The sequence below is a fragment of the Oncorhynchus tshawytscha genome, linkage group LG07 (genome assembly GCF_018296145.1).
Source record: "Oncorhynchus tshawytscha isolate Ot180627B linkage group LG07, Otsh_v2.0, whole genome shotgun sequence".
NCBI classification, from domain to species: Eukaryota; Metazoa; Chordata; class Actinopteri; order Salmoniformes; family Salmonidae; genus Oncorhynchus; species Oncorhynchus tshawytscha.
The window spans coordinates 38408743-38433813 of NC_056435.1; the positions used below are offsets into that span (position 1 = coordinate 38408743).

General features: G+C 41.7%; 2 protein-coding genes across 17 annotated transcripts in view; both read right to left on the bottom strand.

Annotated features, from left to right (window-relative positions):
• The window catches only part of LOC112254470 (eukaryotic translation initiation factor 4 gamma 3), a 78580-nt gene extending 77066 nt beyond the window's left edge, over window positions 1-1514 (bottom strand). For all 14 annotated transcript variants that reach the window (XM_024427109.2, XM_042324387.1, XM_024427114.2 and 11 more), the window contains exon 1: window positions 968-1514. In XM_024427109.2, the coding sequence (XP_024282877.1) occupies window positions 968-1131 (164 nt within the window). In that variant the 5' untranslated portion in view covers window positions 1132-1514. The remainder of the gene's footprint in view (window positions 1-967) is intronic.
• A 773-nt stretch (window positions 1515-2287) lies between these two features.
• Window positions 2288-25071, bottom strand: part of ece1 (endothelin converting enzyme 1) — a 29633-nt gene continuing 6849 nt past the window's right edge. The window contains exons 1-19 of one of the 3 annotated variants that reach the window (XM_024427120.2): window positions 17518-17735; window positions 17124-17210; window positions 15509-15647; window positions 14013-14225; window positions 13702-13826; window positions 13336-13482; window positions 12907-12972; window positions 12322-12510; window positions 11719-11861; window positions 7946-8060; window positions 6741-6851; window positions 6544-6642; window positions 5940-6017; window positions 5520-5623; window positions 5080-5190; window positions 4804-4871; window positions 4271-4461; window positions 3603-3698; window positions 2288-3422 (exon numbers count right to left, since the gene is read on the bottom strand). In XM_024427120.2, the coding sequence (XP_024282888.1) occupies window positions 3246-3422; window positions 3603-3698; window positions 4271-4461; window positions 4804-4871; window positions 5080-5190; window positions 5520-5623; window positions 5940-6017; window positions 6544-6642; window positions 6741-6851; window positions 7946-8060; window positions 11719-11861; window positions 12322-12510; window positions 12907-12972; window positions 13336-13482; window positions 13702-13826; window positions 14013-14225; window positions 15509-15647; window positions 17124-17210 (2259 nt within the window). In that variant the 5' untranslated portion in view covers window positions 17518-17735 and the 3' untranslated portion in view covers window positions 2288-3245. Of the gene's footprint in view, window positions 3423-3602; window positions 3699-4270; window positions 4462-4803; window positions 4872-5079; window positions 5191-5519; window positions 5624-5939; window positions 6018-6543; window positions 6643-6740; window positions 6852-7945; window positions 8061-11718; window positions 11862-12321; window positions 12511-12906; window positions 12973-13335; window positions 13483-13701; window positions 13827-14012; window positions 14226-15508; window positions 15648-17123; window positions 17736-25071 lie in introns of those variants that run through there. The other 2 variants (XM_024427119.2, XM_024427118.2) reach the window with 2 other exon arrangements.

Genomic DNA, 25071 nt, shown 5'->3' on the forward strand with positions numbered 1-25071 from the left:
GACTTGAAATAGCTAGCTGGGCTTACTGAATATAATTCATACAATCATGAAATATGCACAATTAAACATATCCCTTCCTACAAATAAAATAGGTATAAAGCAAACTGTATCAGACTCATTACACTAGTACTACCGTGCTACAGTAACGTAGCATACATTGCTACCAACAACCATATGCCTGGCGACACTCCCCTGTCAAGATGGGCATACCAGTGTTGCACCGGCTGTCATCTACTACCCGGTGCAACTACCTCCTACATAGATAAATAACAACCGGTGTTAGTATCCCTTCTATGGAAACCGGGGAGGGGATCCTAGGCCCATGTAACTTACTACTAGCTAACATTCACTCATACTTGCTAGCAAGAATAACTAATGTTACCGTTTTAGGGTGATGGCTACATTTGGTTAGCTGGTCCACCCAAAACATTCATCTCTCACAAAGACTGCCCCCAGTACTATAGTTAGCCAATAGGCTAGCGGATTAGTTAGCCGCTGCTACGTGTTTTCAGTTGCAAATGAACCTACCTCTCTAATATGAAAGTGGCTGGCTAGCTAGCTACCGCCGGTAAACGAAACAAAGCCGGTGGCCCTCTAGCAGTTAGTTGAGCCTACGCCACCTCGTCAAATTGAGTGTGATGTTAGTTAGCCAGCAGTTTCTGATCCACATATGCACACGTTCAAATTACATTGCAATTGGCCAACAAAATGCATCAAAATCAATGATGTGCAGTTTAGCTACGTTGCCTAGCTAGTTTAGCAAGTAACGTTAGTCAACAAGCTACTAATCTGTTAACTAGCTAACATTAGCCAACTACCTAGCTAGCTAATTTTTCCCTCCTGCTCTTCGAAACATCAGTCATTAACCCGCACCCAACCAATAACGTTACTAGCTAGATACCTAAATGTGTTTCCCCCGAATACCTGACCAAGAGACGCCAGGGGCATTCTTGCCGATGAAGGATACTGAGGTGGCGGCACGGCGTTCGACTGAGGAGCACCTGGGGCTCCCGGTGGTAAAGACACGGAGGTCAGGGTAGCCCGCAGTTGGCTCGACGGAGACGGGACAGTTCCAGGTCCACTTACTGCGACAGTGGCGGGTTTTGGGACTATTTTCGTCGGCAAACTCATTGCAAAAAAACAAAACAATACACTAATAAATACTGATACAAAATATATCTAGCTTGCATAAATATAGCTAGCAAGCGTTTAATATTATTGAAGCAGGCCGCAAATCCTTTTCCCGACAGGGCTAGCTATTAGCAACGCAGAAAAGCTTTTTTTCATGGAAAGTCGCTGTTCGGGTCTATGGTGTTATTCATGGGGACGGTGGGAGGTTTGCCTCCCTTGCCCGTCCAGGACCTCTGCAGATCCGGTTCAGTTCTTCCGAGCACTGTCACCGGTGTCTTTCCTCCTTCGATAATTTAACATTTGTTATCAACAACTGATTTTTCTATAGCTAGCTAATCATTTTTCCACGGAGATGAGAGACTTCGTTAACATGGCGTTGTGGCCGCTTCCAGTCCGGCAGGACAGACGATTCGACAATTCTCGTCCAATTACGGGTATGTTCGGCTTACCTAGAGCGATCGAAAATGAAGCTTAATTTGTTGCATCCATGTGGCCCAAAATCATCTAGTCTACTATACTGATGAGCACTGCATTATTCTTGTTCTAATAAATAACTATGCTTGGTGCTATTTTTAAATAATGCATGGTATTTATTATTTTAACTGCAGTGTCTGTCTTGAAGTGTGTGTGTAAAATAAATCATTTTAGTAACGAGGCAAGTCGGTTAAGAACAAATTCTTATTTACAATGACGGCCTACCGGGGAACAGTGGGTTCAGGGGCAGAACGACAGCCCGGGGATTCGATCCAGCAACCTTTCAGTTACTGGCCCAACGCTCTAACAACTAGGCTACCTGCCGCCCCATGCTACATTTATGGGGTCGTTCTCAAGAACCGCTCAATAATGTATACAAATGTAATCAGGTTCAGGTACTGTAATATGTACACATAATGATAATGGTGTATTTACATTCAAAGACCGACAAGTCAAAACTTTCTAGTGGATTGTACTGTACTCAGTACTGCATTGTTTGTGTGCAGCGACATCTGTCGTTAATAACCATCAATTGACATACTTTTTTTTTCTAAGTAAAAAGACTGAATTATTTTTTCTTTGATATATGGATACAGTTTTTATTTGTTTTGGAATCAACAACTATAAAAAGTCCCTTTGAAGCATCAGACGAGTCAAAGAAAAAGATGGGCATACAAAAGAATGCTGACAATATTTTTATTAGATTAGAAAAATAGTTTTATGACACAAAAGCCTTGTCATGCATGAGCAGCTCCAGAATGCGAAAACACGTTGTTATGTGACTTGTTCGATGGTCAATACATCCTTCACAAGTTTCAGGAATTCTCTGATTGAAAACTATTCAAATAATATGTCCCTTATCATATCAGGCATTCAGCAATTCGGAGTATCACTTCTTTACAACATCACTACTGTATAAACTGGAGACATTAAGCAATCAGACTTTACACAAATGATGATGTTGTGTTAGGTTTGTTGATGCAGAAATTACATACACATAGCATATTGAATCGGGTCAATCATGGGCGATAATAAAATATGACTTTTACAATCGACTTGACTTGTATTCTAGATGTGATTGACGGTTTCCTCTGGATTATATTGTTTCAGTCCAAATCCAGTAATTGCAACTCGTCATTCTTTTGCAGTCTAAAAATATACAATAAGTGAAGACAACATATGGAGGTGGATTGATCAGAAAAAAAATTGTAACAGTTAAAAAAGAAACCGACAGAAAATAAATATCACTTCCTGTTGAAAAATAAGGCATATGACAACTCTACATAAAACCTGATTGAGAGAAGTTCCATTAGTTTTCCCTTTTTTTATAACCATTTCTTCGGTTTCCAGTGTTAAAATTGTTCCTCCTTTATATAAACATAAAGGCACATTTTCATAGAGTTTAATTGGGGGAAAAGAGGCAGCTTTCTAAAACAAATTGTCTTTATGAAGAGAGTTGGGGCTGGTTCAACCTCCAGCGCTCATAAAGACCCTGAGAAGGGTAAAGTGGGTAAAACAGATGGATTTTTAGTGGTATCAAGACAAATGCTCTCCTTCCTTAGAGACTTTGCCTCTATTTTGCTCCAAATCCCCAATGCCCATTTTGCCACCTGCCGTACCGACAATTGGGTAGCAAAGCATCACCAAAGCTCACACTTGTGTTTAGGGTTCATGGGGGAATCTGCCTTGCAGCCAAAGTGCTCAGAGAACTCATGGGAATTGGAGATGGTGCCAATAACTCGAAATCTTGATGGACTGTGTGGATCTGTGATGACGCCCTCATGCGAGCTTTCCGGAGTCCGAACTGAGCACCATACCTACATACAGCAGGATGCACAGACACACATATTAAGCATTTCAGGGTGAAAAGTCCTTAATTTACATTATCAATGTAATAGGTCATTATAATTAATACATAACACTGTTTAAGGTAGGCATGCTAGAGAATGCATTACTACATTTGCCACAGACATGGATATACTTTAAGTGGCACAAACCTGGGCAAATCCAACAAAAAATAATTGATGATTGGTCATCCCCAGGGCAGGCAGGGTGGCCTCCTCTCCATTCTTTGCAATCCAGTTCATATAAGCCTTCAAAGCAGACAAGGGTCATATTACTGACAGCATGCATTATCCTCCTCTCGCCATAGAGAACATGCATTATCCATGCATTATCCTCCTCTCGCCATAGAGAACAGTATGAGAAAAAAAACTGTAGAGACTTTCTGCTCGCCCTCAGCTTTATTTCCTCCTCAGTCCTCACTAACAGACAGTGCTCATGCAGGTCCCCCTTTCTGCCATATGATTGGCTCATCTGCTCCATAACCTATGACTTTCATTTGACGGAAAGAATGTTTGAGAGCTCGCTCTGAGGCTGACCAAGCCACCTGTTGCATTTCCAGGCTTTGCTGTGATGTAGGCAACCCCGTTTTTTCCACCACAGAGTAAAGACACGACCCACAATGACCCAATCAAGTGAACAAGAAAACATGAAACGTGTGTCAGAGTTCGGACCTTCCAAATACTGCATCTCACATTGATGATTCCGAAATGTCTGCACATTTACAGTACGTGTGTGTATAAGTTGAATTGCTCTTGCTCTTCATATTGTCAACTCTACTTTCTTCTATCCCACCCTAACAACACCTCTCTATCATACACACCTTGTAGGCAGCCTTCAGTCCACCATTGTCAGCTATGTTCTCTCCCAGGGTGTGTTTTCCATTGAGGGGTTCTTTGTTGATGCTGTAGTTACTGTACTGCTCCACCATACACTGGGTCTGCTTCTTAAAGGCCTCCACAGACGAGTTTTTCCACCAGGAGCGGAGGTTCCCATCCTTGTCGTACTCCCTCCCTTTAACATAAAATAAAAATATGCCGTAGAACTGGATGCCTCATTTAATATCGTAATGTATCACGTTCGGTGGGATGTTTTTTGGTGGGATGTTTACAACAGCCTATAATATTTTTTTGTTATTTTTTTTAAGAGAGAAGGCAGACAAGATTATGCAGTCGAGATTCTGGTGAATTTGCAGGGGTCAGCTCGCCCTGTAATCAAAGTGTCTCCCCTGCCATGTAAGTATATAGCCTTTATTTAAAAAAAATAGTATTTTAGTTTGTAGCAAAACTTCTTATTTCCCATATAAAGTAATAAGAATTAAGACAATACAACTTGTATTAAAATAAAAGATCTTACCTTGGTCATCAAAAGCGTGTGTCAACTCATGTCCCATAACTACACCAATTCCCCCAAAGTTCAGGGCCCTGGAAATAGATTCAAAATCCTTTCAAGTAAATAAAAGCATTTTATAACTTGCAATTCAATTCTTGGCTATGTGAAGACACTCAAGGAGACACACATACTGTATACAATTGATGAAGTATGGCGTGCACATGTGGTGTACCTGTATTTGTGCCTGAAATGGGGACATATTAGGGAACTGTATAGGCTGAAGAGGGAAGTGGGACCTACTTTGGCCAAGAGCGGCTGTAAAAAGGAGCTTGGAGGATTCCTGCTGGGAGCACCATCTCATTCTTGGTGGGATTGTAGTATGCATTCACCGTAGGAGGGGTCATGCTCCACCTGTGTATGCAAGACATAGGATATAACACCAACTGAGCACAAAAGTCTGAGATCAGGGTGGTAAAAAACAGTATTTGACTCTCCCCTATCCCCTTCGCTAGGCTGTTGACTTCAGATCAGTGTGAAAGAATGAGAACCCTGAGTTACTCGGCTATGTAGTGAGAGAAAAGGATCAGTACAGCTGAGGGATATTGGTTCCCGGGGAACGTTTCTGGATGCCAGCAGTATTCCTTAGAGTCAGAATGGGAATTTGTTCCTGTCAGAGCATTTGACCTCCTCTCTGGAGAGGCGAGCAACAGGAGGGTGAGGGCCGGGTTATAGACACTCACTGGTCTCTGTTGGGGGTTTTCCTCAGCTGGTCCGCAGTCACTCTGGCAGAGAAGTTGTAGTACTGCATGACATTTTGGAAATACAGGTCAGACCCCACCTCAAACTGAGAAAGAGAGAGGAATCAAGTTAGAGAGAGAAAGAGGTTTACACACAAGCAATGCAAACAGGAGATACTGTAGAGCAAATCAATTTCTATTGGTCACATACACATGGTTAGCAGATGTTATTGCGAGTTTAGCAAAATGCTTGTGCTTCTAGGTCCGACTGCAGCAATATCTAACAAGATTGACAACCCGCCTCAATACTAGGGTTACAGTAAGAGAACAAAAGTTGTGTATTTTTTATCAACATATGATATGACATGGACATCTTCATAAAACAGAAGTATGCATATTTATTTTAATTACATATTTACCTACATCATTGAACACTTTGTCAAGTTCCTTGGGGTCCATGATGAATTTTGGATATCCAACCATGTTGTAAATGGCATCAGCCTATAACAGAGCAGATGAGGTGAATTGAGACAGATGCTAACACCAGATGGCACTGTAGAGTTTGTTTCACGAGCCTTACGCTAAACATGACCATTATAGCAAAAAGGACTATTACATTTACATTTGAGTCATTTAGCAGACAATCTTATCCAGAGCAACTTACAGTTAGTGCATCCATCTTAAGATAGCTAGGTGAGACAACCACATATCACAGTCATAGTAAGTACACTTTTCCTTGATAAAAGTAGCTATCAGCAAAGTCAGTGCTGGCAGGAAAAGACAAGTGTTAGTGCAAACAAGGCAAGGGTGTTCTTTTTTTCTTTTTTGTGGACAATGCTTTATGTGTCCTGCCGGGCAATCTCTTATGGAATACAATTGAAATGCTATAGCTGTAACAGACACAGCATGTTAATTATGAGGCAAGAAACATTTCCATAGTTTGAAGGTCAGTGTAATGACAATTCCCTCACTCTAACAGTAGAAAACATATTTCTGGCAGTTATTCAAAGCAACTTGTCTCGCCCACCTTCTCTTTGGCAGCCTTTTTGGTCTCCTGGTCCATCCAGCCCACATACTTCAGACTATCCTCAAATGCCCATTTGATCTCAGAGACCATATCTTCTGCCTGATAGACAGGGAAAAGGAAAGGCATGTCAGAATCTCACCCAGGGGCAGCTCACAGTGGAGGTAGTGTGTGACTGGGTGATACCTTGAAACACTTACAATGGCCTTGCTGTCCTCGTCAAAGGTGGCTTTGACAAACATGGCCCCGAGAGCAAAGCCGAGGGCACTGTCCGTGTCGCTGACGCACAGCTTCCAGCGTGGGGTGCAGCTCTGAAACATCACACTGAACACATGAGAACTATGACACCACACCACCGGAAACAATTACACCACCTACACACAAAAACACTGACATCACCTAAACACAGAAGATAGCACTGTCTCTCAGACTATACAAAGTCTATACAAATACTTGAAAACACTGCATGATCCTAACACAGCATCAGTCTTTAACTGTATTAGATTTTATAATGCCCCTCAAGCATGAAGTAGTAGTGTTGGTTTTGCATATGAAGCAACAACTCTTTCCTTGGAATCCTTTACCTCAAGGCGAAGCCAGGCCTTTATCAGAATGTGTAGGGAGACAGCACATAACCCTCTAAAAGGGATGACTGTTGTTTTTGTGAGATTCTCAGAGATTGGCAATGACAGGACACTCCTCTCGCCCCCCAACTTCCCCTCTCCTACTATAGATATTAGAATCCAAACAGAGACTATGCAGCCAGGGGGAAAGGAAGAGGCCAACAGAGTGGAAACGGGTGAGCAAGAGACAAATAGGAGTAGATAAAGGGGAAATAATGACAGAGGGAGTGATAGAGGTAGAATGGGAGGGGTGCTAATAGTGTAGGGTGGATGGTCTCAGGAATTGTGCACACACATTTGCAAACACGCACACACAGGACGAGAAAGCACTTGGTATGTTTTAATAGTGTGACCCCAACGGAAATCTAGCTCAGATAAGGGTTTGGATATCTGGAACCCCGACAGCACAACACAACACAGCAGATAGCTGTTAGCAGCAGACAGCTAAGGGAAAAAGCTGTCCGGTCAATTTAATGTGTGATGACAGTGATAGCTACTAAAGTATTTTCTTATCAGCTCCTTGTTTAATTATGTTCGCTACTGACAAGTGCACATCTTAATACGTTCTATCTATGCACATTTCCGTTTACAGTGGACTTTATAGCCACATAGTTTCAGCCACTCATTTATTTTTTATCTGTGCTATAAGCAAATGTAGCTGAACTCTGTTGACTGAAGCAGCAGGAAAAGTCAGTCCCCTTGAGTACTCTTATCTGAGGTCTGTTGCCTATTTACCTGCCAGCTTAAAGCACTGACATTATCTCCATCTCTCTCTCTCTCACCTTCTTGGTTCCATACATGACTTCAAAGAAACGCTGCTCAGCATCCTGGAACTTCTGGTCCAGGATGGACACCATCTTCCTCAGCACCTTCATGATCATGTAGTTGTTCAGGACGCTGCACAGGTAGGAGTATATTCATTCATTACATCATTCATCACATTAACATTTCAGGAAAGGAAGCAAAATATTATATTATATATGTACAGTGGCAAGAAAAAGTATGTGAAATACCTGGATTTCTGCATAAATTAGTCATAAAATTTGATCTGATCTTCATCTAGGTCACAATAATAGACAAACAGTATGTTTATACTAATAACACACAAAAATGTATGTTTTCATGTCTTTATTGAACACACCGTGTGAACAGTCACAGTGCAGGGTGGGAAAAGTACGTGAACCCTTATATTTAATAACTGGTTGACCCTCCTTTGGCAGCAATAACCTCAACCAAACGTTTCTGTAGTTGCGGATCAGACCTGCACCGCGGTCAGGAGGAATTTTGGACCATTCCTCTTTACAAAACTGTTTCAGTTCAGCAATATTCTTGGGATATCTGGTGTGAACTGGTCTCTTGAGGTCAGGACTCTGACTGGGCCACTCCAATAGGCATATTTTCTTCTGTTGAAGCCATTCTGTTGTTGATTTACTTTTGTGTTTTGGTTCGTTGTCCTGTTGCATCACCCAACTTCTGTTGAGCTTCAATTTGAGGACAGATATCCTAACATTCTCCTGCAAAATGTCTTGATAAACTTGGGAATACATTTTTCCGTCGATGATAGCAAACTGTCCAGGCCCTGAGGCAGCAAAGAAGCCCGAAACCATGATGCTTCCTCCACCATACTTTACAGTTTGGATGAGGTTTTGATGTTGGTGAGCCTTTTTTCTCTCCACATATAGTGATGTGTGTTCCTTCCAAACCATTTAACTGTAGTTTCATGTCCACAGAATATTTTGACAGTAGCACTGTGGAACATCCAGCTGCACTTTTGCAAACTTCAGACATGCAGCAATGTTTTTTTGTTGTTGACAGAAGTGGCTTCTTCCGTGGTGTCCTCCAATTAACACCATTCTTGTTTAGTGTTTACGTGTCGTAGACTCGTCAACAGAGTTGTTAGCATGTTCCAGAGATTTATGTAAGTCTTTAGCTGACACTCTAGGATTCTCCTTAACCTCATTGAGCATGCTACGCTGTGCTCTTGCAGTTATCTTTGCAGGACGGCCACTCCTATGGAGAGTAGCAACAGTGCTGAACTTTCTCTATTTATAGACAATTTGTCATACTGTGGACTGATGAACATCAAGGCTTTTATAGATATTTTCGTAACCCTTTCCAGCTTTATGCAAGACAACAATTCTTAAACTTAGGTCTTCTGAGATCTCTTTTGTTCGAGGCATGGTTCACATCAGACAATTCTTGTGAATAGCAAACTCAAATTTTGTGAGTGATTTTTATAGGGCAAGGCATCTCTAACCAACATCTCCAATCGCATCTCATTGATAAGACTCCAGGTTAGCTGACTCCTAACTCCAATTAGGTTTTGGAGAAGTCATTGGCCTAGTGTCACGCCTCGACCTTAGATATCTCTGTTTTCTATATATTTTGGTTCGGTCAGGGTGTAACTAGTGTGGGTACTCTAGTTTTTTTGTATGTCTAGGGTTTTTGTATGTCTAAGGTTTTTGTAGGTCTAGGGTTTTTTGTATATCTATGTTGGCCTGATATGGTTCCCAATCAGAGACAGCTGTTTATCGTTGTCTCTGATTGGGGATCATATTTTAGGCAGGCCTTTTTCCCACTTTCTGGTGTGGGATCTTGTCTATGTGTAGTTGCCTGTCAGAACTATATTGTATAGCTTCACGTTTTGGTTGTTATTTTGTTTGTTTGTTCGGTGTTCATTCTTTTAATTAAGAGAATGTACGCATACCACGCTGCGCCTTGGTCCGATCCTTTCAACGAACGTGACACCTAGGGGTTTACATACTTTTTTCAACCTACACTGTGAATGTTTAAATGATGTAATCAATATAGACAAGAGCAATTCAATAATTGGTGTGTTATTCGTGTCTAGGACTGGGGTTCCGCTAGCGGAACCAACAGCCAATGAAATTGCAGGGCGCCTTAATTCAATCAACAGAAATCTCATAATTCAATTTTCTCAAACATACAAGTATTAGGTACCATTTTAAAGATAAAATTCTCATTAATCCAACCACCGTGTCCGATTTAAAAAAAGCTTTTCGGCGAAAGCAGAAAATATCATTATGTTAGGTCAGCAACTAGTCACAGAAAGCATACAGTGATTCTCCAAGCAAAGAGAGGAGTCACAAAAAGCAGAAATATTGATAAAATTAATCACTAACCTTTGATATTCTTCATCAGATGACACTCCCGGGACAACATGTTACACAATACATGTATGTTTTGTTCGATCAAGTTCATATTTATATCAAAAAACATTTGGCTTTGCCTACAAAACATCCCGTGAATTTGCACAGAGCCACATCAAATCACAGAAATACTCATAATAAACATTAATAAAAGATACAAGTGTTATTGATTTAAAGATATACTTCTCCTTAATGCAAACGACGTGTCAGATTTCAACAAAAAAAAAGCTAACCATGCAATAATCTGAGTACGGCGCTCAGACGACATACACAACCCAAGAATATATCCGCCATGTTGGAGTCAACATAAGTCAGAAATAGCATTATAAATATTCACTTACCTTTGATGATCTTCGTCAGAATGCACTCCCAGGAATCCCAGTTCCACAATAAATGTTTGATTTGTTCCATAAAGTCCATAATTTAAGTCCAAATTCCTCCTTTTGTTAGGGCGTTTAGTAAACAAATCGAAACTCACGAGGCGCGGGCAAGTCCAGCGGAAATGTCGGATGAAAATTCCCAAAAGTCATATTACTGTTCGTAGAAACAAATCAAACGATGTATAGAATCAACCTTTAGGAAGTTTTTATCATAAATGTTCAATAATGTTCCAACCGGAGAATTCATTTGTCTGTAGAAAAGCAATGGAACGAGAGGTAACTTTGTCATGACCGCGCATCACGAGACCGAGGCTGCTGGCAGACCTCTGACTCATTCCCCTCTCATTCAGCCCCCCTTCACAGTAGAAGCCAGAAACAATGTTCTAAAGACTGTTGACATCTAGTGGAAGCCTTAGGAAGTGCAAGATGACCCATATCCCACTGTATATTCAATAGGGGCTGAGTTGAAAACCTAAAAACCTCAGATTTCCCACTTCCTGGTTGGATTTTTTCTCAGGTTTTTGCCTGCCATATGAGTTCTGTTATACTCACAGACATCATTCAAACAGTTTTAGAAACTTCAGAGTGTTTTCTATCCAATACTACTAATAATATGCATATATTTGCATCTGTGACTGAGTAGGAGGCAGTTTACTCTGGGTACGCTTTTCATCCAAACGTGAAAATGCTGCCCCCTATCCATAAGTGTTAAGCACACTGTGTGTGTCTATTGTTGTGACTTAGATGAAGATCAGGTCAAATTGTATGACCAATTTATGCAGAAATCCAGGTAATTCCAAAGGGTTCACATACTTTTTCTTGCCACTTCAGTTTGCATAATGTTTTATAATGTCACCTGTGCTGCTCAAATAATATCACTGCTAGACCGATATGAAATCTTACATAAACCATATCATCCCAATGGTTACCTTAATTACATAGTGCTGTCCATCACCATTCAAATATGAATAATGAGTGGAAGGCAAGGCTAGAAAGTGGTTTAACCTCTTGTTAGTGCTGGCAATGAGGTCAGAGACCTTCTGGAGGTAGTCCTTGGCGTACACCACCACAGGCTCTGAGTCATTGAGGGGTACAGGAGCAAACACATCTGTGAGATAGGGCATCCAGTCCACCGCAGGAGCCAAGGTCTACAGAAACACAAAGAAACAATGATACTGTCAACATATCTACTGGTGCACCTGTCCTATCATATATATATATATATATATATATATATATATATATATATATATATATATATATATATATATATATATATATATATATATATATATATATATATATATATTATATATATATATATATATATATATATATATATATATATATATATATATATATATATATATTATATATATATATATATATTGCTTCTTTAATCAGCAGGTATGAATAGAAAGCAGTAAGAAAGACCTTGCAGAAAGCACTGTTAAACCAAAATACAATCTATGCAAATTGAACTTTCATTAACACATCTCAATCTGGGAGTCATCTACTGTAGGTTTGTATCTAGTGATACTGCAGGTGGATATCTGGTGCTGACATGATGCTTGGATCAGCTGAAGCAATAGAGAGATGGGTACTGACCGCCAGATCCTTTGCCTGGATCTTATGGTAGATGAGCTCCTCGTCCCTCCTCTCCTCCTGGGGTACGGTGATGTTGGCCAGGGTGGTCTCAAAGTCCACAATCTCCTGCATCAGCGATCTGGACGTCTCCTCTGAGCCCCCCAACAGGACCCCTAACTCCACCAGGAAGTCTAGGTACGCATTCAGATACTGCCGAGACCAAGTGGGAAGCACAGGGGGAGAAATGTTGGTTAAATTCATTTAAAAACACAATCCAGCGCTAGGAAAATACTGACTACTACAAGCACAGAGTTATCCCCTGAGCTATACATTCTTTCTATATTATTTATACATGGTCTGTCCAAGTGGGGTACTGTAGGGTTTGTACTGCCGCTTTGGATATTTTCTATTCCTAATGAAACACATATCTAGCGAGATAAGTTTCTCAGTATAGTGTACAAATTTATAAAGTTAGTTTCCTAATTTAATCAGGCCTCTGCATCAAGGCACTGATCTATTTCATGTCCTCCCTTACCCTGTCTGTCATCATGCTACAATCGTTAAGCATATTCACCACAGTGCCATAATGCGGCCGCCTGTCAGTACCTTTGCATTGGCAGTTTTGTTAAGGTAGTAATCCCGTGAGGGGAGCCCCAGCCCGGATTGATCCACCTGTAGGTACGAGGAACAGTTTATGACTACCATCTCACACTTCATTAAAACATTTCTGCACTCTCAGCAATGAGCCTCTTTCTTTGATAGTATAGTATTGCAGGATCTACTCTACAGTATACTGCAGCTTTGATTAACCTTACAATTTCTAATATCCCTCTGCACATCTTTTTTTTAAAATAGCATGTAAATGTATATGTCAATCCTCTCTGAGCAGATCTGGGGATAAGTGATGTTTGATGATTTTTCTGACAAATGTAAATAGAATCAAAAGCTAAAGGAGTGAGGAGGAGGCCTGTGGGAGTAACTGGGCCTACAGCCACTGAGCCTTTGAGCCACTGGGGCCACTGGCTCTTCTCTCACCTGGATAATATTGCTGTTGGAGCTTTTGGAGTCAGTGCTGACAAACACAGTGAAGAATGGGGAGCAGCGGTAGTTGGCCGACACTGTGCGTAGAACCTCCTGGAAATTGTTCTTATCCCAGGAGCCGGTTAGGGCCCATCCCCCCGTCTGAAAGAAAAAATGTATGACCTCCTTCAGAGAGAGGCTCACTTAAAACCTGAGAGGTGGTGATCCTTTATATCAGGGCATTGGATACATTTAGGGTAATTAACTGTATAACATAAAGAACATTTTACACATCTATTAGCACATCATAAACATAGCTTCTATGTGCATAGCGCTATGGCAGAAGACTGGATGGGGATGCCTCTTGATGAGCGAACTCACCTGATTAATGAGCTCTTGTAGAGGCTGAGCCCCTAACTCCTCAATCTTAGTCTCATTCATACAGGCTTTGTAATACATCTGGGCCTTTTTCTCAGCCTTGCTCAGCCCCTTCATGGTGGTGTTCTCTGCCAAACACAACAGGTTTCACAGTTAAGTCTTCAACAAACATATCTTACATTACAATGGGATAACAAAAATATAGAGAACAGTGGGCCAATAAGAACTAGCTAACTGTTTGTTTATATTTCTCTAGGCTGTTAAGGGTGAGAGGGGCAGCTAAGGACACCCCACCCCGTGAGGAGAAACCTTACCCAGCAGGTGCTTCATGACGGCCATGTTGCGCTCCCATAGGTTGCTGAAGGGACCCCAGCGGGACTTTCCCTCAGGGAGGGGGTTGTTCCTCACCCATCCCCCACAGGCAAAATTGTAGAAGTCATGGCAGGGGTCCACCGAGTGGTCCAGGGCTCCCATCACAGCACTGGCCACAGTAATGCATGGCTCCGTCAGACACATACCAGGGTGAGCTGCCAACAGGGAGTGGGACAAGACAACTAAACATACTGTATCAGATACCTCTTATAGGCACTGTGCTACTTCAGCCTCAACATGGACAACACTATTTATTTTCTTAAACAGCCAGTATATTTCAAGGTCCTTCAATAAATAATTCAAAATATGTCACGACATGGATGGAAATCATTATTTTCAACGGGTTACTGAAAAAAATATATAACCTCAAAGAAAAATTACTTTTCCTTCTCTAAACTCCTACAGAAATAAACAGTGAAATTGAAGAGAGAAGGGCTTGAGAGGTTGTGCCACAGACGAGGTTACTGTCAATCATTGTCCCACAGTTCCAACAGCTGGTTCTGATGCACTGCTCTTGCCCCTGGCCTGCACCTGTCACACCTGAATGTTCTCCACAGGTGCAGCGTATCAATCACCCAGCCAGGCCCATCTCTCTGGGTTCTCTGTCTCATAGACAATGTTGAGGCACGGTTGTGTAAATTCTCAGCAGGCCATTGTCCGATGCTGCCATTGGTTCTAAGATGGGCATTCGTTGGCTTTGACGTGATTGACATACATTAACTGGCTGTAAAAGCTGAAGTGTAAACGGATGTTCATGGAGTATTCTTTCTCTTTCACTGGACTGAATAAGGAGATGGATAATACAGTATTTTATTAGAAAGTGCTCTGGAATTTTTAAGGGCTTAGTTGCAAAAGCTGATTTACAGCCAAGGGGCATTTGGCAACTCCCTTTATGTTATTTTGCGAGAAGATGTGGAAAACATCTTTATATCTTTAGAGGCATAATAATTCATGACCCAAAGTCTAGTTAGTGCATTCTCATTCTGTCTCGTGTCTATGTTTGAGGCTATGTTGTACATAAGTGTACGTTTCTTTAAGGACAATACGTTTAAAATGTTTTAATCAATGATCAACATAGACATGAGACAGAATGAGAATGCACTAACTGGACTTTGGATCATGAATAACAGGAGCTGAATAAAAGGAGTGGAAAGTGAATGGTGTAGTAAAAGCACATTCTTGTGTCGGTTCTCATAACAGACAGCGGGGGATTTGTCATGTGGGCTGATAGGTGGTTGAATAGGAGGAAGAGGCATTTGCTTCCCTTCTCAAAATACAAGGAAACGAAATACTGAGCGGAGAAAATCTTTCAATAAAGATTTGTACCCAGGAACATTTTGTCAGTTTATATGAACATAAAAGAGAAAACCTAGATTGTTTGGTCAATTCTTCTCAGGATTATTTAGCCAAATCAGGCTTAACAATCTTAGCCACTCACTCTCTTTGTAGAAGATCCCGACAGTGATGAGTGAGAAGAACAAGGCAACAGACAGAGCACACACTAAGACCAACAGCCTCCTTTCAGTGTGTGTCTTCTCAGCCCAACACCTGGGACCAGGGCCATGTTGCAGTGTCACCTGTACAGAAACACACACACACACAGCAATGAGCACCCCAGTGTCATCTCCATAGACACACATACACTGGTTACTGTGTGTAATGGTTACAATGATTGGTATACAACCCTTAACCACAGTACTCAGGCAAACAAACCACTCTATGTTCTATGATCCTATGATGAATGGTTTCTTCTTTCTGGTCATAGATGATACACTGAACACCAGAGGCAGAAGTGCTAATACTGTGTGACTAAAATGTATTGGTTATGGTTGAAATGACTCACATGATATATTACAATAGATAATGGCTTCCACACAATAATGCCTTTCAACACCCCTCTATATTAAGGTCATGAATTCATATTTTGTTTATTTCTTTATAGTTCTTCAGCTGGTATCATTAAAATGCATTGTGCCTCTGCCCCAGATAAGGGGAAGGCAGAGCACTAACCACAATGGATGAACTAGGACATGGTCATGTTTTTTAAATGTCAGCCTGACTGCGTTTTACTGAAAGCTCACTTGAGCTCAATTACTATAGCAATTAATGTGGCTTCCCCTCACTGAGCTTTACACACACCGCAAAAAACATTTATCCTAGACCTGTTAAAGAATTAGATTTAGTCCCATTAACTAAGGCAAAGTTCAAATGTCACACTGAATGTGAGCAGCCCTGGTGACAAAGCCGCCACAGGCTTCCCAATCCTCCAGACTTTGAGGTTCAGGTGGGTTTGAACTTGTAATCTGTATTGATGTGTGCAATTGAGAAGACTTATAGTTAGACATGTGTGATGCCACTGACTCAGACAGCGCAGGTCCATTGTAAAAAACTGTTTTGGTTTCAGTTACATAGCTACTGTTGTTGTAGCCTCTAAAATGTTTGCCAACAGTGTCTTCAGTATACCTTTCTCTATCTATTGATATGTTTGTTTCTGTGATAATCCCCAAAAAACATCAATCCACAGTATGTGCAGTATGTTGTTCTGCATTCTCCTACTTAATCAGTTGTGGATATATCTCTGCTCTACTTAGTGCAGGGGAAAAAGAAGGATCCTGCACAGGGGTTATTTCAGAGTTATAAGACTGTTGTATTCTGCTGGGCTCTGCAACTGATCATCCAGGATTTTTGAAGCACCCAGAAATGCAGATACTATATGGGCCACTGTAAAGGGTAGTTTGTTTTATAAAAGGGTTCCTCCTGAGACTGAAGTCTTTCTCTTCAAGTAGCCCTTAATGTTAAACGTAGCACATGGCTGACAGAGAATAGCAGGCTGTCAGGAAATAGCATGGCGCTCATAGTCCTCACAAAGACAATAGAAAATCTTGATTAGCTCAATGGTTATGAATTTCTTTGGAATGGAATGTAATTTGTCATACAATGTAAGCAGATCATCACATAACAACAAAAGTAGCAGAATGAGTGCATCTCTAGACAGGCTTGGCATGTGTCAGAGTTTGTCGAAAATGTTTATACAAAGGAATAGTTGTGCCTACCTGCATGGCAGAGGAGGGGTAGATCTCATCTCCGGTGGAGTCCACCAGGTCATCCTCGTCCAGAGTGGCCCTCTTGTACGTGGACATCTGAAAGGTCAAATGCAGAAAAGACTCCCTCAGTGCTTCCATGCTCCTCCAGGCCATTCTCCTTTCCTTTGTCAGGATGTGTGTGACGTTTACTCTTTAACAGTCTTTGGGAATTCTAGGTATGGTTTCACCCTCAGATCCATCAGGAAGAGTCTCTGTCGGTCTGCTTTGGGTTGCTCCAGTCCAGGGGAAGGAATATTAAATTCTCTCTTCACCTCTCAGGCACACACTCACCTCCTCCCTTCCCCCTAACCCCCTACTCAACAACCCCCTGGGGGCTGATCTCATGGGCACCGTCAAAACTCACCCACTCAAAAAGTCCTGTAAAGGTTTACAAAGAGTCCTTCCTCTCAAGCAGCTATGTTGTTCTGCTCAGCCTTCTGTCAGTACTCTCCTCAGGAGCTCTCAGTAAGCCCAATTTAGCCAAACGAGACAATACAGAGGGAACTCGCAAAAAACAGGAAGCAGCATTGACTTGATCAACGGGCATGACTGAGTGTAAGGGTGTGTAAGAGGGAGTGTATGTGCATTCCACAGTGGTTTCATTTCGATTTAGGGAGGGAACTTTTGTAGGTTAGTTCACTCCCACTCTCCAATCCATAGGGCTAGACCAGAGGGTGGAGTCTGGATAGAAACACTCTCCCACTGCATGCTTTCAGTTGTTGCCTGGGTTACCGTCACCTGATAGGCATGACAGTTGATTGTTCTTACCCTGTCTAACCCTTCACCCAGAAGGATAATGCACTATTTCTTAAAAAAATCATATTTTACTACTGAGGTAAACAGCTGTAATTTAAGAGTGTAGTATTAGTTCTTCTCATTTTACATTTGAGTCATTTAGCAGACACTCTTATCCAGAGTGACTTATATTTATCCTGTTATCAATCTATCCATGACACTTTCCCCTAGCCTACAACAAGCGTAGTTACTTTCTCCTATAACTCCTGCCAATGGCTCTGCATCTTCAGCCTCCATGGACAGCAAATAGGCAGCTCTAACTACCGCTTTCTAGTACATGGACAGCGCCAGTCAACCCAACTGGCAGTATCACAGGTCAACCCTACTGGCAGTATCACAAGTCAACCCTACTGGCAGTATCACAAGTCAACCCTACTGGCAGTATCACAAGTCATCCCTACTGGCAGTATCACAAGTCAACCCTACTGGCAGTATCACAAGTCAACCCTACTGGCAGTATCACAAGTCAACCCAACTGGCTGTATCACAAGTCAACCCTACTGGCACTATCACAAGTCAACCCTACTGGCAGTATCACAAGTCAACCCTACTGGCAGTATCACAAGTCAACCCTACTGGCACTATCACAATTCAACCCTACTGGCACTATCACAAGTCAACCCTACTGACAGTATCACAAGTCAACCCAACTGGCTGTATCTCAAGTCAACCCTACTGGCACTATCACAAGTCCCTAACAGCGCAGCAGACAGCCACTAGTGTTGTCTTAACCTCCACAAGGCCACTCATGCAAAATTCCCCACCGATGTCCACACTGATATACTTGGCTCTCCCTAACGAGGTCCTGCCTAGTCCCATCATCACCCTGTGGAGGGACCGTTCTGATGAGAGAGAGATGGTGAGAGAGACACAGAGGGGATGAAAGAGGTTAGAAAAAGACAGGGAGAATACTTGTGGCCACCACTTTTTTCAGTGATTTCTAAAGTACATTTCCAGACTAAAGTGGGCTTCAGTTCTCAGCATCATAATGTCTACTCTACTGTATATGCATAGCTGATGACTGAGATTTGAATGACTGAGACATTTTCTTCTCCTTTTCAGTTTATTAATATGGCTGTCCCTAAGCCTCCTTTTATGCAGCGAATGCATTTCACACACAAACAAAATAATGTGACTCTTTAGTCACAATCTACATTCCTTTTAAAATGACTACATTATAAAGGTAACACATGTAGTGGAATAGCCCAGGCACCATGTTACTAATCACAGTCCTCGGCCTTCATATAAGTTGTGATATTCACCGGCACAAACCCATCCATGGCACGCACTCATTCCTGAGAGCACACACTCATATTTAGACACTTTCTTGGCACTGATGTGTGTGCAGATGTGCCTCAGAGCATTCTTGCATGTTGCCACAGATCGCCGACGTTAACAACACTGAATTTCAGACCAATGGTGACGCAGACTCCCTTTTCCTGCTGTTGAGAGGTGTAGGAGAGACGAATGTAAAGCTAATGGTATGAGGTTTGTTGTGACTCACCAGGAACACCTGTGTAAGTGTGTATCCTGTCAATAGGCTTTTGTCAATGAAAACACCTCTATACTGTAGGAGCCGGATGCTACCGAGGCCACACATAGTTGTAGCGTGAGGTCATAGGCATTCCATAACATAGTAATTCTATGAGATCCTAACAGGAAGATAGGACACATTCACACATTCACCCAGAAGACTTGTCTGGGTCTGGTGCATAGAATGATTTGCTGCACCCAAAGTTGATTATTTATAAAACTTACTGTGATACACAAACAACATTTCGACCAAAATGGTCTTCATCAGGTAAATTAACCCTATATGACCCACAACAACCATATTACCTCAGTTACAACTAAGCTGTGGCCCGCACATTGACTCTTTAACGGTACCACCTGTGTATAGCCTCCCTACTGTTATTTTATTGTTGCTTCTATTTTTCTTCTTTATTTTTTTTTACTTCAGTTAATTTTAGTAAATGCTTTCTTAACACTTATTTTTCTTAAAACTGCATTGTTGGTTAAGGGCTTGTAAAATAAGCATTTCACTGTAAGGTCCTGTTGTATTCGGCACATGTGACCATTTTTCTTAATTTTTTTATTTGCACAGGATCCTTTGGTGTTCTCATGGTCTGGGTCTGTGACATGACTCTGGCTCTACAGTGTCTTTGTTTGTGTTCCTCCAAAGCATGTGGGGATGTGTCTCACAGAGCAGCAGATGGCTATGAGAGGTCAATATTCCAGGATTCTTGAACCCTAGTGAGGCCATGGCCTCTGAGAGAGGATAGAAACCACATGCATGCGTCAGTAATTCGTCACAGATCCTGCAAACCAGACAATTATTTGTATAAGGGGAGTGTGTGTTTGTGCATGTATTTGGGTGTGTGTTTCTGGAATATGGGCAATGGACATGCATGGCCACACAGGAACACAATTTATACAAAAGAAAGAGGTATAGGCTGTGATTCCGAAGGTAACCGCCCTGTGATGCATACGGTTGAGTTTTGGTCGCATAAGAGACAAATGCGACCATTTGCACAATCATCCTAAAATCTCATAAGAAATTAAGTGTTTTTTTTTTGTCTTACAGTAACGTTATACTCTGTTATTATATTATGTTCGGTAAAATACTATCATTATGTGATCTTGCAGACATTGATTCAGCTTTAATCTAACTTTATTAAAGTAGAGAATCTCGCACATGAGCAGAAGCTTCAGGCCTTTAGCTATTGGGAAGAGGGTTCCAGAGAATTCGGACCTGCAGTCACTCCAAAAATAATATCAGTTTCACAAGGATTAATGTCTATGGCAAATGAGATCATATGGTTATGTGGTTTTGGCCCACGACTGACAACATTGGCCTCTTGTTCATTTGGCATAAACATAGCTATCCTTGGATTGCTAAATGACATAGAAGATTATCCTCTCCTTCTATTAAAATATTTTCCTGACTGGCAAGTGAGTAACAGATCTCATTCAATCTCCTCATGAGGGAGAGACATTTGAAAATATCTTTAAGATATTTGGAGTTTGGTAACACTGTGATATTTTTTAACTTACAGAAGGCAAATCATTTCAGCAAAAATAAATATAAATGTTGATATTAGTTGGCAGGGGTCTTTACTTCTGTTGAGATAATGGGCATCATGCCAACCCAGAGATGGAGCTAGTAGACCGCCTATGATAGATATACAGGTGCATTATCAGTACCTGATTAGGATGTCGGACATGACTTTCTACCGGAGTAAATGATTATGCTAGCACCTTATCTAACTCTCTGATCTGAGTCATTCACATACACCAACAAATACTTGGGTACTATGACCACTCCAAAGAAAGTGATGCTACAATGTGATGCAAGTGACAAAGGTCTAGGGGCAGAGCCCCTGCAGAAGGGGCAGCCCATTGCATTTGCTTCAAGCGCATTGACACCCATAGAGGGGGGATATGCCCAAATTGAAAACAAGTGTCTAGCCATTGTGTTCGCTTGTGACCGTTTTGACTAATACCTTCATGGCAGGGAGTCTATCACGGTGCACACTGACCACAAAGCCACTGGAGGTTATCTTCTGTCTGCCTCAAAGCGACTACAAAGGATGATGCTAAAGCTTCAGCGTTATCAATTAGAGGTAGTTTACAAAAAGGAATAGAGCTCCACATTGCAGATTTCTTGACCAGGCCAGCACTACTAACAACTAGTCACACGCAATATCGGACAAATGAGACTGTATGCTCTACAAGTTGAGTTTGAAGATGTTTTGTCCAGTAGCATGGTTCACATTTCCCTGCCAACATGGGATGCTATCAAAGCTCATTCAGCTGAGGGCAAGACATCTCAAACGCTGCAGTCTTTTATCCTAAGAGGCTGGCCAGACACAAGGAAGGGTACTGGTTAGGGACTATTGGACGTACAGAGACGAACTCACAGTGCAGGAAGAGGTCGTCTGCCAGAAACTCTATGCCCCTCTCTCGTATCCATGCAGGGCAGTCAGGGGTAGAAAAGCCTCAGGAAATGCAGAGACTCATTATTCTGGGCCAAGAAAGGTCAAACTTTGTGGCCGCGTGCAGCATATGCAATGCTAATTTGTATTTTCCTTTATTTAACTAGGCAAGTCAGTTAAGAACAAATTCTTATTTTCAATGACGGCCTAGGAACAGTGGGTTAACTGCCTGTTCAGGGGCAGAACGACAGATTTGTACCTTGTCAGCTCGGGGATTTGAACTTGCAACCTTCCGGTTCCTAGTACAACGCTCTAACCGCTAGACTACCCTGCCGACCCAATCTACCCAAGCAGCAAAAGGAAACGCTGCGTCCACATGACATACCAGCACGCCCTTGGCCTAAAGTGCGAATGGATCTGTTCACAGTCAAAAATGTAAATTTTGTTATTATAGTGGACTACTATTCAGATTTTTGGGAGGTGGAGAAAGTGGTTGACACAACAGCGGCTTGCATCAACGACTGTTGTAAGTAGCAGTTCAGCAGATATGGCATACCTGACAGTGGTGTAGTTACAGATAATGTCCCCCAGTTCATGAGTCAAGACTTTGTTAGTGAAAGCCTGGGAATTCCATCATGTGACCTCTTCAACCTACCACAGTCAGAGTAATGGGAAAGCTGAGTCAGCTGTGAAAATAGCAAGGCTTTCATCACAAAGGCTATGCAGGACGGCAAAGATGTGAAGCAAGCTATTTTGGCATAGAGAAATACTTCCACCGAAGCGTTCAGTAGCAGTCCTGCACAGCGTTTAATGTCTAGACGCACTTGCTCTCTGCTGCAAACAGCTCCCAAGCTCCTCACACCAAAGGTCATTAGGGATGTGCAGGCACACGTGTGCACATCAGGAGACGTCAAAACAGTACTATGACCAACATGCTAAAAATATGCCTGTAATAAAAAAAGGCCAAGCTGCTAGAGTGCTCCTGTCACCTCAAGCAATGGATGCCACATGGAGTCTTGGCACATGCATAAGGCACATCAGTGCAACGTCCTATGAAGTAGAAGTAAAGCGCCGAAGGTATTGAAGGAACTGGAGGGACATACACCAAGGTTCAGGAGAGCACAGAGTGGCCGCGGGGGCGGCAGCGTAGCCTAGTGGTTAGTGTTGGACTAGTAACCGGAAGGTTGCAAGTTCAAACCCCGAGCTGACAAATATGTCGTTCTGCCCCTGAACAGGCAGTTAAACCCACTGTTCCTAGGCTGTCATTGAAAGTAAGAATTTGTTCTTAACTGACTTGCCTAGTTAAATAAAGGTAAAATAAAATAAAAATTGGTGGACTGTGGATGGTGTGGATATGACTAATTGTGTGGAGACTATGGAGATCCCACCAGGTCCGTCATCTCTGTCAACTTTGCCTTCACAACATTAGGAGGATGTGGATGAGGAAGGAGAGGCCCTGGGGTGCCCAACATGTCAGAGCACTACACTAGGACAAGGGCTAACATAAGACGGCACCTTTTTGGTTCCAGGTTGAACCCTTTTGGGTTTCATGTAGAAAGGAACCAATAATGGTTCTTCAAAGGGTTCTCCTATGGGGACAGCAGAAGAAGCATTTAAAGTTCTAAATAGCACCTTTTTTCCTGAGAGTGTACAGGGACTTTGTCCCAGTTACATTACAAATGGTCCTTTTGTTCGATAAATTCCTTCTTTATATCCATAAAATCTCAGTTTAACTGGCGCGCGTCAGTCAATAATCTACTCGATTTCCCTCCTTCAAAATGCATAGAAAATGAATCCCAAATGTTACCAATATACTTACCCAAACAAGTCAATCAACATTTATAATCAAACCTTAGGTACCCTAATACGCAAATAAACAACAAAATATAAGACAGAGAATCGTTATCGTCTTTACCGGAGATAAACAAAAAGAACGCGCTCTCTCGGCCATGCGCTTGGAAACACTACAGCGAAAATGGGAGCCTCTTAGAAAAACTACAACTTCTCCCTCATTTTTCCAAAAACCAGCCTGAAACTCTTTCTAAAGACTGTTGACATCTAGTGGAAGCCCTAGGAACTGCACTCGGGGACGATTTCGCCCTATTATAAAAGTGCCAGGCATTGAAATCAGTGGTATGCTGATTTTAATTGTATTTTTATGGTTTGTCCTCAGGATTTCGTCTGCCATTTCAGTTCTGTTATACTCGCAGACATTACTTTAATGGTTTTAGACACTTTAAAGTGTTTTCTATCCAAATCTACCAATTATGTGCATATCCTAGCTTCTGGGCCTGAGTAGCAGGCAGTTTACTTTGGGCACGCTTTTCATCCGGATGTCAAAATACCGCCCATATCCTAAAGAAGTTAAGAAATGGACTAGAGGTCGACGGATTAATCGGAATGGCCGGTTAATTAGGGCCGGTTTCAAGTTTTCATAACAATCGGAAATCTGTGTTTCTGGACAGCGATTTAGACATTAAAAAAAAAAATGTACAACTTTATTTAATGAGGCAAGTCAGTTAAGAACACATTCTTATTTTCAATGACGGTGGGTTAACTGCTTTGTTCAGGGGCAGAATGACAGATTTTTACCTTGTCAGCTCGGGGATTCAATCTTGCAACCTTACGGTTACTAGTCCAACGCTCTAACAGCCTGCCTCACGAGGAGCCTGCCTGTTACGCGAATGCAGTAAGAAGCCAAGGTAAGTTGCTAGCTAGCATTAAACTTATCTTATAAAAAACAATCAATCAATCATAATCACTAGTTATAACTACACATGGTTGATGATATTACTAGTTTATCTAGTGTGTCCTGCGTTGCATATAATCAATGCGGTAATGCATTCGCGAAAAAGGACTGTCGTTGCTCCAACGTGTACCTAACCATAAACATCAATGCCTTTCTTAAAATCAATACACAGACGTATATATTTTTAAACCTGCATATTTAGCTAAAAGAAATGTTAGCAGGCAATATTAACCAGGTGAAATTGTGTCACTTCTCTTGTGTTCATTGCACGTCAGGGTATATGCAACATTTTGGGCAGTCTGGCTCATTGCGAACTAATTTGCCAGAATTTTACGTAATTATGACATAACATTGAAGGTTGTGCAATGTAACAGCAACATTTAGACTTATGGAAGCCACCCATTAGATAAAATATGTACCGGTTCCGTATTTCACTTTT